Source organism: Bubalus bubalis, chromosome 5, assembly GCF_019923935.1.
Source record: "Bubalus bubalis isolate 160015118507 breed Murrah chromosome 5, NDDB_SH_1, whole genome shotgun sequence".
Lineage (NCBI taxonomy): Eukaryota > Metazoa > Chordata > Mammalia > Artiodactyla > Bovidae > Bubalus > Bubalus bubalis.
The window spans coordinates 109,579,955-109,592,158 of record NC_059161.1 but is presented as its reverse complement, the minus strand read 5'-3'; the positions used below and the strand labels follow the sequence as shown (position 1 = coordinate 109,592,158).

The following is a 12,204-nucleotide window of genomic DNA, read 5'->3' as shown; positions in this document are numbered from 1 at the left end:
ATATAGGCAAAGTGCTCAAGAAATTGTGACTTTTATTTTTGCTGGTAAACTTCAAGGAACATAAGAGAAAGAACTGAGCCCAGGGCTTCTTGAGCCTCATCATTTTTTCAACCCAGTGGTCACGGAAGATCTGAAAACAAGACCAAAACAAGACAGGGTGTGGCCTGTTCCCCTAAAATCAGCCCCACCCCACACTTTAGGCTCTCTAAATCCTGCTTAGTGGTGGCCCATCTGACTCTAGAACCCATGGCCTCCAGGCTCTCCTGCATAAAGAGACAAGCAAAGAGCTGGATCATGTTCTGATTTCTCAGCAATTTCACTCAAGGCAGGCAGTGGAGGAGGGGCAGTGCAACGTCACATTTATTTTTGCACTTAGAGAAAAGATTCTATTTTCACTGGAAAAGAGACAGGTGGAGTGACAGCAGAGGAATCACACAGACCACCCCAGACACACTTTGAGAAGCCTCACATGCTTTGTGATTAGGCCACACAGGTGGGGACTAAGGAGCTTTCTGGTAAATCAGTTGGTAAAGAATCTGCCTGCAATGCAGGAGACACTGGTTCAATCCCTGGGTGGGGAAGATCCGCTGGAAAAGGGATAAGCTACCCACTCCAGCATTCTTGGGCTTCCCTGGTGGCTCAGCTGATAAAGAATCACGTGCAATGAGGGAGACCTGGATTTGATCCTGGGTTGGGAAGATCCCCTGGAGAAGGGAATGGCAACCCACTCCAGTATTCTTGCCTGGAGAATTCCAAGGACTATATAGTCCACGGGTTCGCAAAAAGTCCGACACGACTTTCATTCTAGAGGTTGGGGACAGGTGTTGCAATCTCTCGCATAGGCGTTAAGCCTGGAAGACCGCCACTTCCTCCCCCCGCCACCAGAGGGCAGCTCTCAGCTCGCAGGGTGGAGGTTGGCGGGATCACCGGGAGACACTGGGTTCCCTCGCTGGACGTGGATGGTAAAGGTGGATGACAATTTACAATGCTGTGGATAGGGCTCACACAGAGGGTGAGAAAGTTGGGTTTAATGACCTTAAGTTCCCTTTCCGGGACTGAGAAACGATTGTTTTCACTCTAGGCTTGGATCCTTGTCACCTGCAAAGACCCCTGGAGGGGGAGGTACTGAGGGCCACAAGGCTCTTTCAGTTCAGAGCGACTGGCCGCAGAGCTTTTTCCGAAATCAGGCTTGGGTGAGACAGTGATTCGGCATCTCTGGGTTGCTATTCAAAATGCACTGACCTCGGCCCCACCGTTGGAGGGTCTGCTCTAGCAGATCGAGAATAGAACCTGGGTGCCTGCACCTCCAAAAGCCTGCTCAGCAATTCTAAGGTGCCCCCAGCAGAGTAGTCCAAGGGTGGGAGTTGGGGTGTCATAGATGAAGATGGCCTTAGACTGGGAGGTGCTGGGGGATTTCATCACAAGAGTGCTGGGTTATTTCATCTCCTTCCAAAATGTTGAGGGACTTCCCTGGTGGCTCAGACAGTAAGTGTCTGCCTACAATGTGGAAGATCCGGGTTTGATCCCTGGGTCAGGAAGGTCCTCGGGAGAAAGAAATGGCAACCCACTCCAGTACTCTTGCCTGGAAAATCCCAGGGACGGAGGAACCTGGTAGTCTACAATCCATGGAGTCGCAAAGAGTCGAACACGACTGAGCGACTAAACTTTCCAAAATATTGACCCCCATGTGGATACCGAGCACCATACAGTCAAAGGGGCAGCAGGAAGTGTGGAGAAGCCTGGCTGCTGGGAGCCTGGGTGGTGATGTGGTTTCAGCTTCTCCAGCAGGGTGGGGGCTCCCAACAGAGGAGCAGCACTCCTAGGAGATGCTGGGGGCTCGTGGTACTGTCGTCTGTAGGACAATATAGAAGATCCCCCGAAGGCAGACTTAGCAACCATCCCTTCTCGCTTTCTCACTGTACAAGGGAGGAAGTAAATTTAGATGGTCCCTGTGTGTGAGGGGCTGTATTGCCAGAGTCTCCCCCAAATCCAGGGGAATCCAGTGTTCTTCCTTTCACTGCAGAGGAGCCATGGGAGGCCCACAGGTGGGCAAAGCTGGCCTTCCATGAGTCTGATGTCATAAAAATGTTGCAGTACCATTGGGGGAACAACCACCCAGAAATGCACGAAAGAACAGGTGGATGAGAAAACTACACACCTGATGTGAGTGCTCTGGATAATGCTTGGGTGTAATAAGATGGAAAAAAAATCTGAAAATGAAAAGGTATAATGAGATGTACACAACTGAAGGGAATTGTCTTAAATGGCTGATTGTAATGAGATGTACATAAATTGTCAGGCTTGCCTGCTAATACTGGGTGTAATGTCTACACCTGAAATAAGTCGTCTCAGTGCACTGAGTAATGAGATGCACATAATTCTAAAGAGTGTAATGAGATGAAAAATAAATCAAACACTTGTCTTAAAATGAAAGATGTACTAAGATGCACACACCTGAAGGGCATTGTCCTAAATGGGTTTGGTTTAATGAGATGCATTTAATTTGCGAAGGGGCTAAATGAGATTGGCCCAGAGAAAGGCTGAGAAATATAGAAGTGTAAGGTACACTTGACAGGGGTGTAATAAAATCTGCCTGGGGGCTTCCCTGGCCATCCAGTGGTTAAGGCTTCATGCTTCCCCTGCAGGGGACTCTGATCCCTCAAGCGGAACTAAGATTCCCAAGTTTCATGGTGCAGCCAAAAAAAAAAAAAAAAAAAAAATCTGCCTGGTCCGAGGGATGAAAATAAGACACCACCATAGAAACATGGAAACATGTGAGGCTTCCCAGGTTGCTCAGTGGTTAAGAATCCGCTGCCAATGCAGAAGATGCAAGAGATGCAGGTTCGATCCCTGGGTTGGGAAGATGCCCTGGAGAAGGAAATGGCATCCCACTCCAATATTCTTGCCTGGTACATCCCATGCACAGAGGAGCCTAGTGGGCTACAGTCCACGGGGTTGCAAAGAATCGGATGCGACTGAGCGTTTGAGCACACAACCACATAAAAACATGTGGCTGCTGCTGCTAAGTCACTTCAGTCGTGTCTGATTCTGTGCGACCCATAGACTGCAGCCCACCAGGCTCCTCTGTCCATGGGATTCTCCAGGCAAGAACACTGGAGTGGGTTGCCATTTCCTCCTCCAATGCTTGAAAGTGAAGTCGCTCAGTCGTGTCCAACTCCTAGCGACGTTGGAGTAGGATGCTATTGGCATTCTTTCTGCCAGTCCTCTGTGACCCTTGCCCTGGGATGCTCTGCAAAGTTGAATCATCCTCTGTCCCTCATTCGATGCCAGGCACATAGTAGGCATCTGTGGATGCTCACTGAATGATGAACAGGTTCAGGGGGTTGTAGCGTGTTTAGCAGAAGGAAGTTCATGGGAGCAGCTGTAAAGCAAGGAACTTCTTAAAGGCAACTGAGAGCAATTTTCTGAGAGCGGTGTTTCTCAAAGTCTTCAGCATCTTGATCAGAATCTGGGAACGATTAGTCGTCGTGAGACCTGATCTGTGTATAGCACAAGCAACCCTGGTGGCTTTTATGCCCCGAGGCTCACGACCCCCTCTGGAGGCCAGGCAGGCAGGTGACACAGGACTGAAGGCGTCTGGTTATAAGGCCCAGGTACCTCTGCAGTTAAAGGTAGGAGATTCTTGTCTTCCACAGGCAAATATATTCTCCCCATTTTTTATTTTTAAGTGCAGAGCCCTCTTGGATTCTCTTGTTTTCTCACTCTGGATGGAGCAATGGGTATAGAGATATGTTTTCCTTTTTATTTATTTTTTAATTAAAAAATTTATTATTGTTATTTTTGTGGCTGCATGTCATGTGGGATCTTAGTTCCCAACCAGGGATGGAACATATACCCCCTGCTTTGGAAGCTCAGAGTCTTAACCACTGGACCACGAGGGAAGCCCCAAGTTTCCTTTTTAAAGACAACTGCTCAAATATTGGAGGGAAAGGTAAAAAAAGGAAAAAAGAGAGGAGAAAACATAATTAGCCAGTGAGCCAACTGAAGAATGGCAGTCCAGCAACAAATGGCAGCTGACCCTCAAGCTCCGTGTTGGGCGACCACGTGAGTGGCCAATGTCACGACAGCCTGGAGGCCACGTTGTCAGGGGGAGCAGGGACTCCACTACCCTCAGCCGTGGCTGGGTGGGAATCTAGGTCCTAGGTTGCCTGTGTGCTCGATTTTTCGAGAGAAATCAGGAACCCGCATTTTATGTGCAAACTTCTGACTTAAATGTTGGCCCGCAAATTTTCCAAAACAAAGTATGGTCCAAACAAAACATGACTGTAAGCTGGATTTGACCGAAGTGTCTCCTGTTTGCAACTCTGAATGATCAAGTGGGCGGTTATTGTCTAGGACATATGGTCATAGCTCAACCATTATGAGGATACGATGAGTTCTCTCTCAGCCTCAGTCTTCGCCTAGAGTGTGAATTCCCTGAAGGCAAGCACCGTGCGTTCGTTGATCACAGCTGAAGTCTCAGCATCTAACACTGCCTGGGACAGAGCTGCTCAGTGCTTGAGTGCATGCGCCCGTGCAGCCTGTGCTGCGACAGCCGCTGCCAGGCAGCAGGGAGGTCACAGGGCCCAGGAAGTTCAGCTCTGGTCAAGAACTTCCTTGGGCAGGAATCTCCAATCAGGTCATCCCTGATGGGTTTACGGGGTTGGGGCCAGAAGTCAGTTCCCAGGGTCTGGATATCACAGCTCCGTCTTGAGGATAAAGGAGATCTTCCTCATCCCCACCCCACCTTGTCCCATCTCTCTTCTTTCCACATGGACTTCGAGACATCCCCGCGGGTTGGATAGGGTCGGGGTCTAACGCAGACAGAGGTTGCTGCTTTCTCACAACACGACCACCCACATGTCAGATGATTTAGGAGACCACTTTTTAGTTAGCCGCTTTGTATAAAAAATGGCAGAACTTGAGAGAAAAACTTAGGAAGGGGTGGGAGAGGCTGGGCTCAGGCTATTACATAATTTCTCAGAGGTGTGTTTCCTAAAATGCATTTTGTGCCATGCTAGTATGATTGATTAGCTATTACTTGAAAAACAAAAGATAAATACATTTGGGGAACACGTTAAACAGGTTTCTTTCCTGTAGGACCTTTCAGAGGCTTTTATATTCTAATTCACATTACGAAACCCCTTTAACAAAGTATAATATGCAGTTCATCCTAGACTAAGCCGGCTATCTCGTAAGAGTGTGTTCCTTAACTCCAACTACAAAATCTTAATTTATCGCCTTCAAAAAATAATTGTCACATATAGTGGAATGATATGTAACTTTGCTCTGTATTTTCCAAGGCTCCTGTAAATGTGTTATCATACTTTCATAATTTAAAAAATTAACAAGAAAGAGGGAAAAAAGTTTGTTCCTTGCAAATCACTGCTTTGAAAGTCGTCTTTTGCCAGCCCTTGCCAGTGGGAACGAAGAATTCTAAACCCATGCTGGGACGTCTCAGCACATGGCCCAAGTAAGGAAACCTCTAGGATCAAAGTAACAAGGCTGCCTCTCACTTAGTTGGGGATATTAGCTGTCTCTCAAATTCTTCCTGCCCCAGGGGATACAGTGCTGAACTCTGGGATTCAAAGGGCAGGCTCCCCTCCAAACACAGCTCCTGGATTCAATGTGGCAGCAAGACTGCCTATCCTTCCTGATTCCTGGGGCCTTTCACACAAGGGATAGGGCGACGGGGGCATGTGAGGCTGGGGGATGGGCAGTGTTGGCACCAGCTTGGATGGAGGTGGGATAAGCAAGGGTCTTTGAGGGTTGGGCGAGGTGAAGAGGAGACGGAGTTCTGAGCTCCCCTGCCATGACAGCACACCGCCAGGAGAGGGCAGTGCAGAGCCTCTGCCTGTCTTTTGCTCTCTGTCTTAGAGAAGATACCTCTGCTGTGATTGTGCCAAACTTAGCCATCTTCCTCCCCAGACTGGCAAGCTGAGGACACCCAGAATCCCTCTTCCTCGGTCCCTTTCATGGGTAGTCGAATGAACAAGGATTGTGGTGAGGCCTCCAGATTTCCTCTGGTCCAGGGTCCCCCTAACCCTTAACCACGTGAAAAGAGAATCATGCACCAGAATTATGGTAGGTAATAAGGTTTACTGAAAACTCGGCCACATTCAGTACTGGTTTGGTGGATACATCAGAAGAGGTTGCATAACATTAGGCAGGTGGAGGGGGGCTGGGAGGAGGATGTGTGGGCACGTGTGTGCAAGAGTGTGGGGTGGGATGCCTGTCCAGAGTGATAAGTGGAAGGGTGTATGTGTGTGTGTGCATGTGTGCGCACGTGTGTGTATGAACAAGAAAAATGAAGCCGAACAGGAAATGTATTTATCCCACTGCACGTTGCAAAAGTCTCACACCAAAAAAGCTAGACTTTCCTCTACCTATGGCATCAAAAGGGAGTAAAAAAATGATTGGATCACCCAGATTATAAATAAGGTTATTTGTTTCTCAAAAATCCCTATTAAAACATTAAATATCAGCTCTTTTGGGGGAAGAAATACATTCATTTCAGGGAGACCTCAGGAAAGCCACCATCCTTTCACTCCACCTTACAGGGCCCTGGCAGGGGGCCCTCGAGTTGAGCCCAGCAGCCCATTCACATCCTGCTGCTGCCGGAGGTGGCCAACGCACATCTGACAGATGAAGCTGCAAGTCCATTAAATTAAATTCAATGGAAAACACACGTGTGATCAGTCCTGTGGTTCACAGCCATAGGGGTGGGAGGGAACAGGAGGGCGGGGTGCCAATCCTGGGGGCCTGGGGGTTGGGGGTGGAGGCTGTGTGTCAGGGCAGATGGTGGGAAGACTCCTCCTCTTTGTGGAGCCCAGGTTCCTCCAGGGCTGTGGTGGGGATGGAGTGTGGAACAGTGAGGCGGGTGGGTGGGCACCTCCCCCACACTTTGGATATTGATGGGAAGGGGGAGGTAGCTAGCACCTTCTCCAACCCCTGGCTTCACACTGGGCTGGATGCTTCTTTCCAAAGTTTCTTCTGCCTTCTCGGAAGGATAGAGTGAAGAAGAGAGGATGAAGGCTGGTGGAGCCAGCCTGGGGGCAGAGGGACAGCGGAGAGGGACAGGAGGGGTGGACATCTGCCAAGCTAACCTGGCTCCACCCTCTCCAACAGCCCATGGAAGGCGTGGAGCATCTGGAGAGCTCCATCCCAGGGCTGCGACATCTGGGCTAAGACACCACTGACCACCTGGGGACAGCTGTGGTCCCCAAGGTCACCTTGATATGGCTCCTAGCCCAGGTCTTGCCATCTCCTTGTGTCCTGGAGCCAACCCAGGTGAAGGGCCTCCACTTAACCTATAATTTGAGCCCATCAGCTTACCACTGATTTCCAGGAGGCAGAGAGAGAGAGAGAAGGTGGCTCTAATGGCTGTTGTCCCCTCTACCAAGTCCATGGGCCTTGGAGGACTGAGGGGAGCCCTAGAGAATCCAGGTCCCATCTTATTCTACAGCATGTAACGCCGTGGCACCCCTCTCCCTCTGGAGTCATGCATTCCGGTTCCCTCCTGCCTTTGAATGTCTCTCAAAGAGCTGAGGACCCTGTGGAGGTGGAGTCCAGACCCCCTTTGTCTCTTTCCTCCTGACTCTGTTCCCTGGCAGAGGCTCACTCCGTGAACAGCAGTGGTCCATGTCCCAGGGGGGGCTTGTAAACAACTCAAGTCCTTCAGTGGGGGGGGTGCTGTGGGTGCCCTCTGTCCTCAGGGATGCGGTGAGTCCAGATCTCACTCCTGCCTCTCTGTCCAGGCTGCTTGACCGGCCCCGCCACACGGAGTCCTCTGCAATACTAGGGAAGTGGGGCCGGGGTTCTCGGTGAAGCTTGGTGGTTGGGAAGGAGAGGGTGTTTCCTGTGCATTTCCTCCAGCTCCTGATTCCGGGAAGCCAGGGCCCAGCTTCCTGTGTGCCGCCTGCCCTGTCCCCTTCCCCCCCACCCTGAAGCCCTCCTGATGACACTCCTCTTCCGCTCGGTGACCAGTGCCACCTGGGCGGCTCGGCTACTCCAGGGAGTCACTGTGTTCCAAGCCCAGGTCGCTGACATTCGTTGTCTGCAGCTCGTCCGCCTCCTCCTCCAGCTCCTCTTCCTCCTCCTCTTCCATCTCATCCTCCTCCTCTTCTTCCGTCCCGTCCAGTGAATCGTCGTGTGCCGCCATCATAGCCTGCTGCATGGCCATGGTGGCGTTGTCTGAGGACAAGGACTGCAGGCTGTCCAGGTTGATGGACCCTAGAGCGAGAAGAAGGCCGGGGTCAGGCCCAGGAGCCCCTGTGGATGGGGTGGTGAGTGCCTACGCTGGACAGTTCCCTGGTGTGAAGTCTCCTGTCCACTCACTGTCAGCCACCCCTTGCCCCATCCCAGGCAGCAGCACTCCTGGGTACCACTTCCTGCCAGTTTCCGTGTAAGTGTGGCAGACACTGCTGCCTTTCGAAGAATTCTGTAAGTAGGTATTGTCATCCTCACTCTAAAGAGGAGGAAATAGTCTCAGACAGTTGAGTCATTAGCTCAAATGAATACAGTCAGGCACGATATTGCTGCGCTTTTCTCCCTGGTGGGTTTAGCTCAAAATCTGTTGATTTCCACTCTACCTCATAAGACTGTTCACCACCACATAGAAACTGGTTCACAGCCATATACATGCACATATACATGAAGGTGTGCACGCACACGTGTACACCTCCACTCCACTTCCCACACAGAGCTAGCTTCACATGCCAAGCTATAAAATGCCTGGCTCATGGCTCATTGAATTATTCATTGTGCACCAGGCGACCGGCAATTAGAAAAGTGTATACGGAGGGTGTGATGGAGAAACTGGGAAAACAAAACTCTTCCTGGCCTCCGTTCACAAGCCAGCTGCCTGCCTCGGTATTTATAGATGGCCCTGGCTCCTGGGGGACCGTGAAGACACTGACTGGTGCTAAGAAACTTCGGGTGGGTGTGGGAGTGAGGAGGGGGCTCTGCTGAGCAGCCATTGACTCAGATGCCCACCAGTGGACTCCCACTCATCCTGGTGAGATTGCTTTTGACTTGTTAAAATATGTACCCAAAAATCTCCTTCTTTCAGGCTTACGTACATCCTTTGGCTGGGATCGGGAGAGTTAACTCTTGTGACAGAGCTGACACTGCCACTCAAGTGAGTAGACGTTCAACCTTTGAGTCTGTACAGCCGCACCTGTAGGAGCTTCAGGAGCCCCTCTTCCATCCCCCCACCCCAGGGTCTAGAGTACCCTCAGCCCCAGTTCTTACCATCGGGGTTTGTCCCTGGGGCACCGCCCTGTTGCTGCAGAACCCCTGCAGCGATGGAATTGGGCCAAAATCTTTGGGTGGGCCGGTGCTGCGACTTGATTTTCTTGGCTTTGGGGGCAGGGTCGGGGTTGCTGGCGTCAAGCATAGGCTGCAGTATGCGTCTTCGGGCATTGATGAACCTGCCCCGGGGTCAGATGGAGACACGTTAGCCACCACTGGGGGGCGGGAATGTGTGTGCGCAGGTGTGAGCATATGTGTGCACATGTGAGCACACATGTGTATGTACACGTGACGGGCGCAGGCGTGTGCATGTGCACACATGCATGCATGCATGTGGATGAGTGTGCAGGGGTGCGCACACGTGTGTGCACATGTCCTGTGTGCATGCACGCACGTGTGTGTATGCACATGTGTGCATGGGTGCACATGTGTATGCACATGTGTGCAGGTGTGAGCATATTTGAGCACGTGCAGGTCTATGCATGCATGGGCACATATGGGTGCGCACATGCATGTATGTGTCCGTGTGTGCACGTGCACACCGATGGATGTGTATATGTGAGCGTGTGTGTGTGCACATGTGTATGTAAGCACATGTGAGCATGTGTGCAGGTGCACATGTGTGTGTGTACACCCATGTGCAGAGAGCACTAAGCTGCTTCTGGACTCCCACCAGCTGGTCCTTGAGTGGAGCAGACTGGGGGTCTGGCCCAGGGTATGAAAGCACAGCAGTGATGAGCCCTGGGCACCGAGGAGCTTGTGAGTTCACTAGGAGCTTGGGGACTTGTTGGGATGAACGCGTGAGAAGGCCTGGGAATCTGCTCCAGACCCGTCAAGACTGAACAGTGAAGGAAGAGCTCCTTAGTCAAAAGCACTAACCTCTGATCTCTCTCCGGGGGGCCAAGGGTCCACTCCCACCCACCAGACCTTGCCCTCTGAGATTCCCATGACACCCCGGCCAGCCACAGAGGAGGGAACACGGGGAGCCCTGTGGGTCAGGACTGTTGCCTCCTCCCTCCTTCCAGCTCCCAGCTCTGCAGAATATTTTAGCTTGAGCTCCGTTTACACAGGTTGTGAGCAGAGCAGATAACCCCTGGGGGCCTGGGGGCCTGGGGGCCTGGGATGCAGCCACGCCTGTGTGTCTATTCATCAAGTTTTCCGTGATGTTCTTGACACAGCTTCCCAGCAGAGGGCGCTGAGAAGCTGCAGATGAAGCTATAGGTGTGGATTTCAGCTTTCTGTTTCCAGCCAACATGGGAGGGCTGGCACAGTGGCTGGGTGGAGACTGAAGTGAGCTGGGCACTCCCACCTTTTCCCCTGCTGTGCATCCCGCTGCTGAGCAAGTGGCCCCTGGGTCTGATAGCCTCTGGGCATGTGATGCTAACTCACCAGTTATTCACTTGCAAGAGGGTGAGGTTTGTCTGGGCTGCGATCTGCCTCTTCTCATCCTCCGTGGGGTAGGGGTGCTGAAATGAGAGGCGAAGAGCTAGTGAGGGGTGGGCACGTGGTGACCTGGTCCCGCTAGAGACCATGCCCACGACACAGGCAGCGTCCCGGGCAGGCAGCCTCCGTGGTTTGGAAGCCCAAACGGGGAAAGTTAACGTTTGTTCCCCAGGAAGAATGGACTGCTGGCCTCAAGGGAGGCTGCTCTGTGCCTAAGGAGGGCCACCCACCCTCGGCCCAGCCCCTCTTTGGTGGGGAACCAAGTGGTCTCCCAGGAGCCGGTACAGTTCAATGGTGGTCACTCCCACAGCACCGTCACACCCTCCAGCCCGCCCCCCAGCAGGCATGTCAAGCATGATCAGTATTAGGATTTACAGTGGCCTCCAAAGCCCAGGGGACTCTCAGAAGGTGGTAAACGGGGTGAATGAATCCGTTTAATTTACACTAACTGACATTTACTGAATATCTACTCTGTGTGCAGATTCATGTAGGCATCCTAGGAGACAGAAGAACAAATGTAAGGACAACTACAACTTGTATAATATTTTACAGCCTGTGAAATGCTTTCATGCACTAATTTCACTTAATAAAAGCACCTCACTAAAACTCAGTAAGGGGCAGGTTAGGGGTTGTTCTTCCCACTTTACAGATGAGGAAACTGAAGAACCATCTCCATTGTCCCCCAGATGGTGGCATCGGCTTGGAACTCAGTTCTCCTGACTGTGGCCCGGGCGCCCCCATCACTGCACACTGCCACCCTGTGACATGGAGTCAGTGTCTTTGGAGGAGGGTGAGTGAGGACGTGGGCCAGGGCCTTCAGTCCCTGCACTGATTCCATGCTTGTCTGTCTCTCGACCTGTGCTTCATGAGGGCAAAGACCAGCTCTTATTAATTCATCTTATTAATGTATCCCCAGTGCCCTCCACATGTGCATAATGCACAAATGACGTCGTGACGTCAGTGACGCACAATAACACCCAGTGAAAGGAAGCAGACACGAGGCAGTAGATGCTGGGATGAAAGAGCAGTGGGGTGTTGGCCGGAGCACTGGGAAGGCTGAACAGGTCACATTAAAGACTGGGAAATTTTGTGGTGGCAGTGGGTTAGGGTGCTGAGCCCTTTGACGACCAGTTCTGTGTGACTCTGTGTCTTTCTCAGGCTTCTGCATGCCACCTGGTACCTGGCAGGCTGGCAATAGGTGTGATGAGAGTCTGAATGGGTTGGAGCCTTGCCCGGGCAGCTAGGGGAGGTTTGGGGGCTCTCAGAGTAGAGGGCCCAGCTGTCCTCAGGTTGGAAATATCCCCTTATTGAGGCGGTATGAGATACTGGAGCTTGGGCCTTCCAAAGTCCCGAAGACCAGGACTCAGATTTTTGCTCTATCATGACAACCGGTGAGATCTCCGGACCATCGCTTTACCCTACATCAAAAAGTCATGTCATGATTAAATGAAATTGTCCTCGTAAAGTGCTCAACAAGAGATGGCTCTTCAAACTATTATTGGATGATGC

The 12,204-nt window shown here is 51.5% G+C and overlaps 1 protein-coding gene across 6 annotated transcripts in view; it reads right to left on the bottom strand.

Moving 5' to 3' along the window:
* Positions 1–6,079: 6,079 nt before the first annotated feature.
* Positions 6,080–12,204, bottom strand: part of PKNOX2 (PBX/knotted 1 homeobox 2) — a 297,298-nt gene continuing 291,173 nt past the window's right edge. For all 6 annotated transcript variants that reach the window (XM_044943541.1, XM_025286363.2, XM_044943542.1 and 3 more), the window contains 3 exons: positions 10,642–10,718; positions 9,253–9,431; positions 6,080–8,232 (listed from right to left, as the gene is read on the bottom strand). In XM_044943541.1, coding sequence (XP_044799476.1) covers positions 8,006–8,232; positions 9,253–9,431; positions 10,642–10,718 — 483 coding nt within the window. In that variant the 3' untranslated portion in view covers positions 6,080–8,005. The remainder of the gene's footprint in view (positions 8,233–9,252; positions 9,432–10,641; positions 10,719–12,204) is intronic.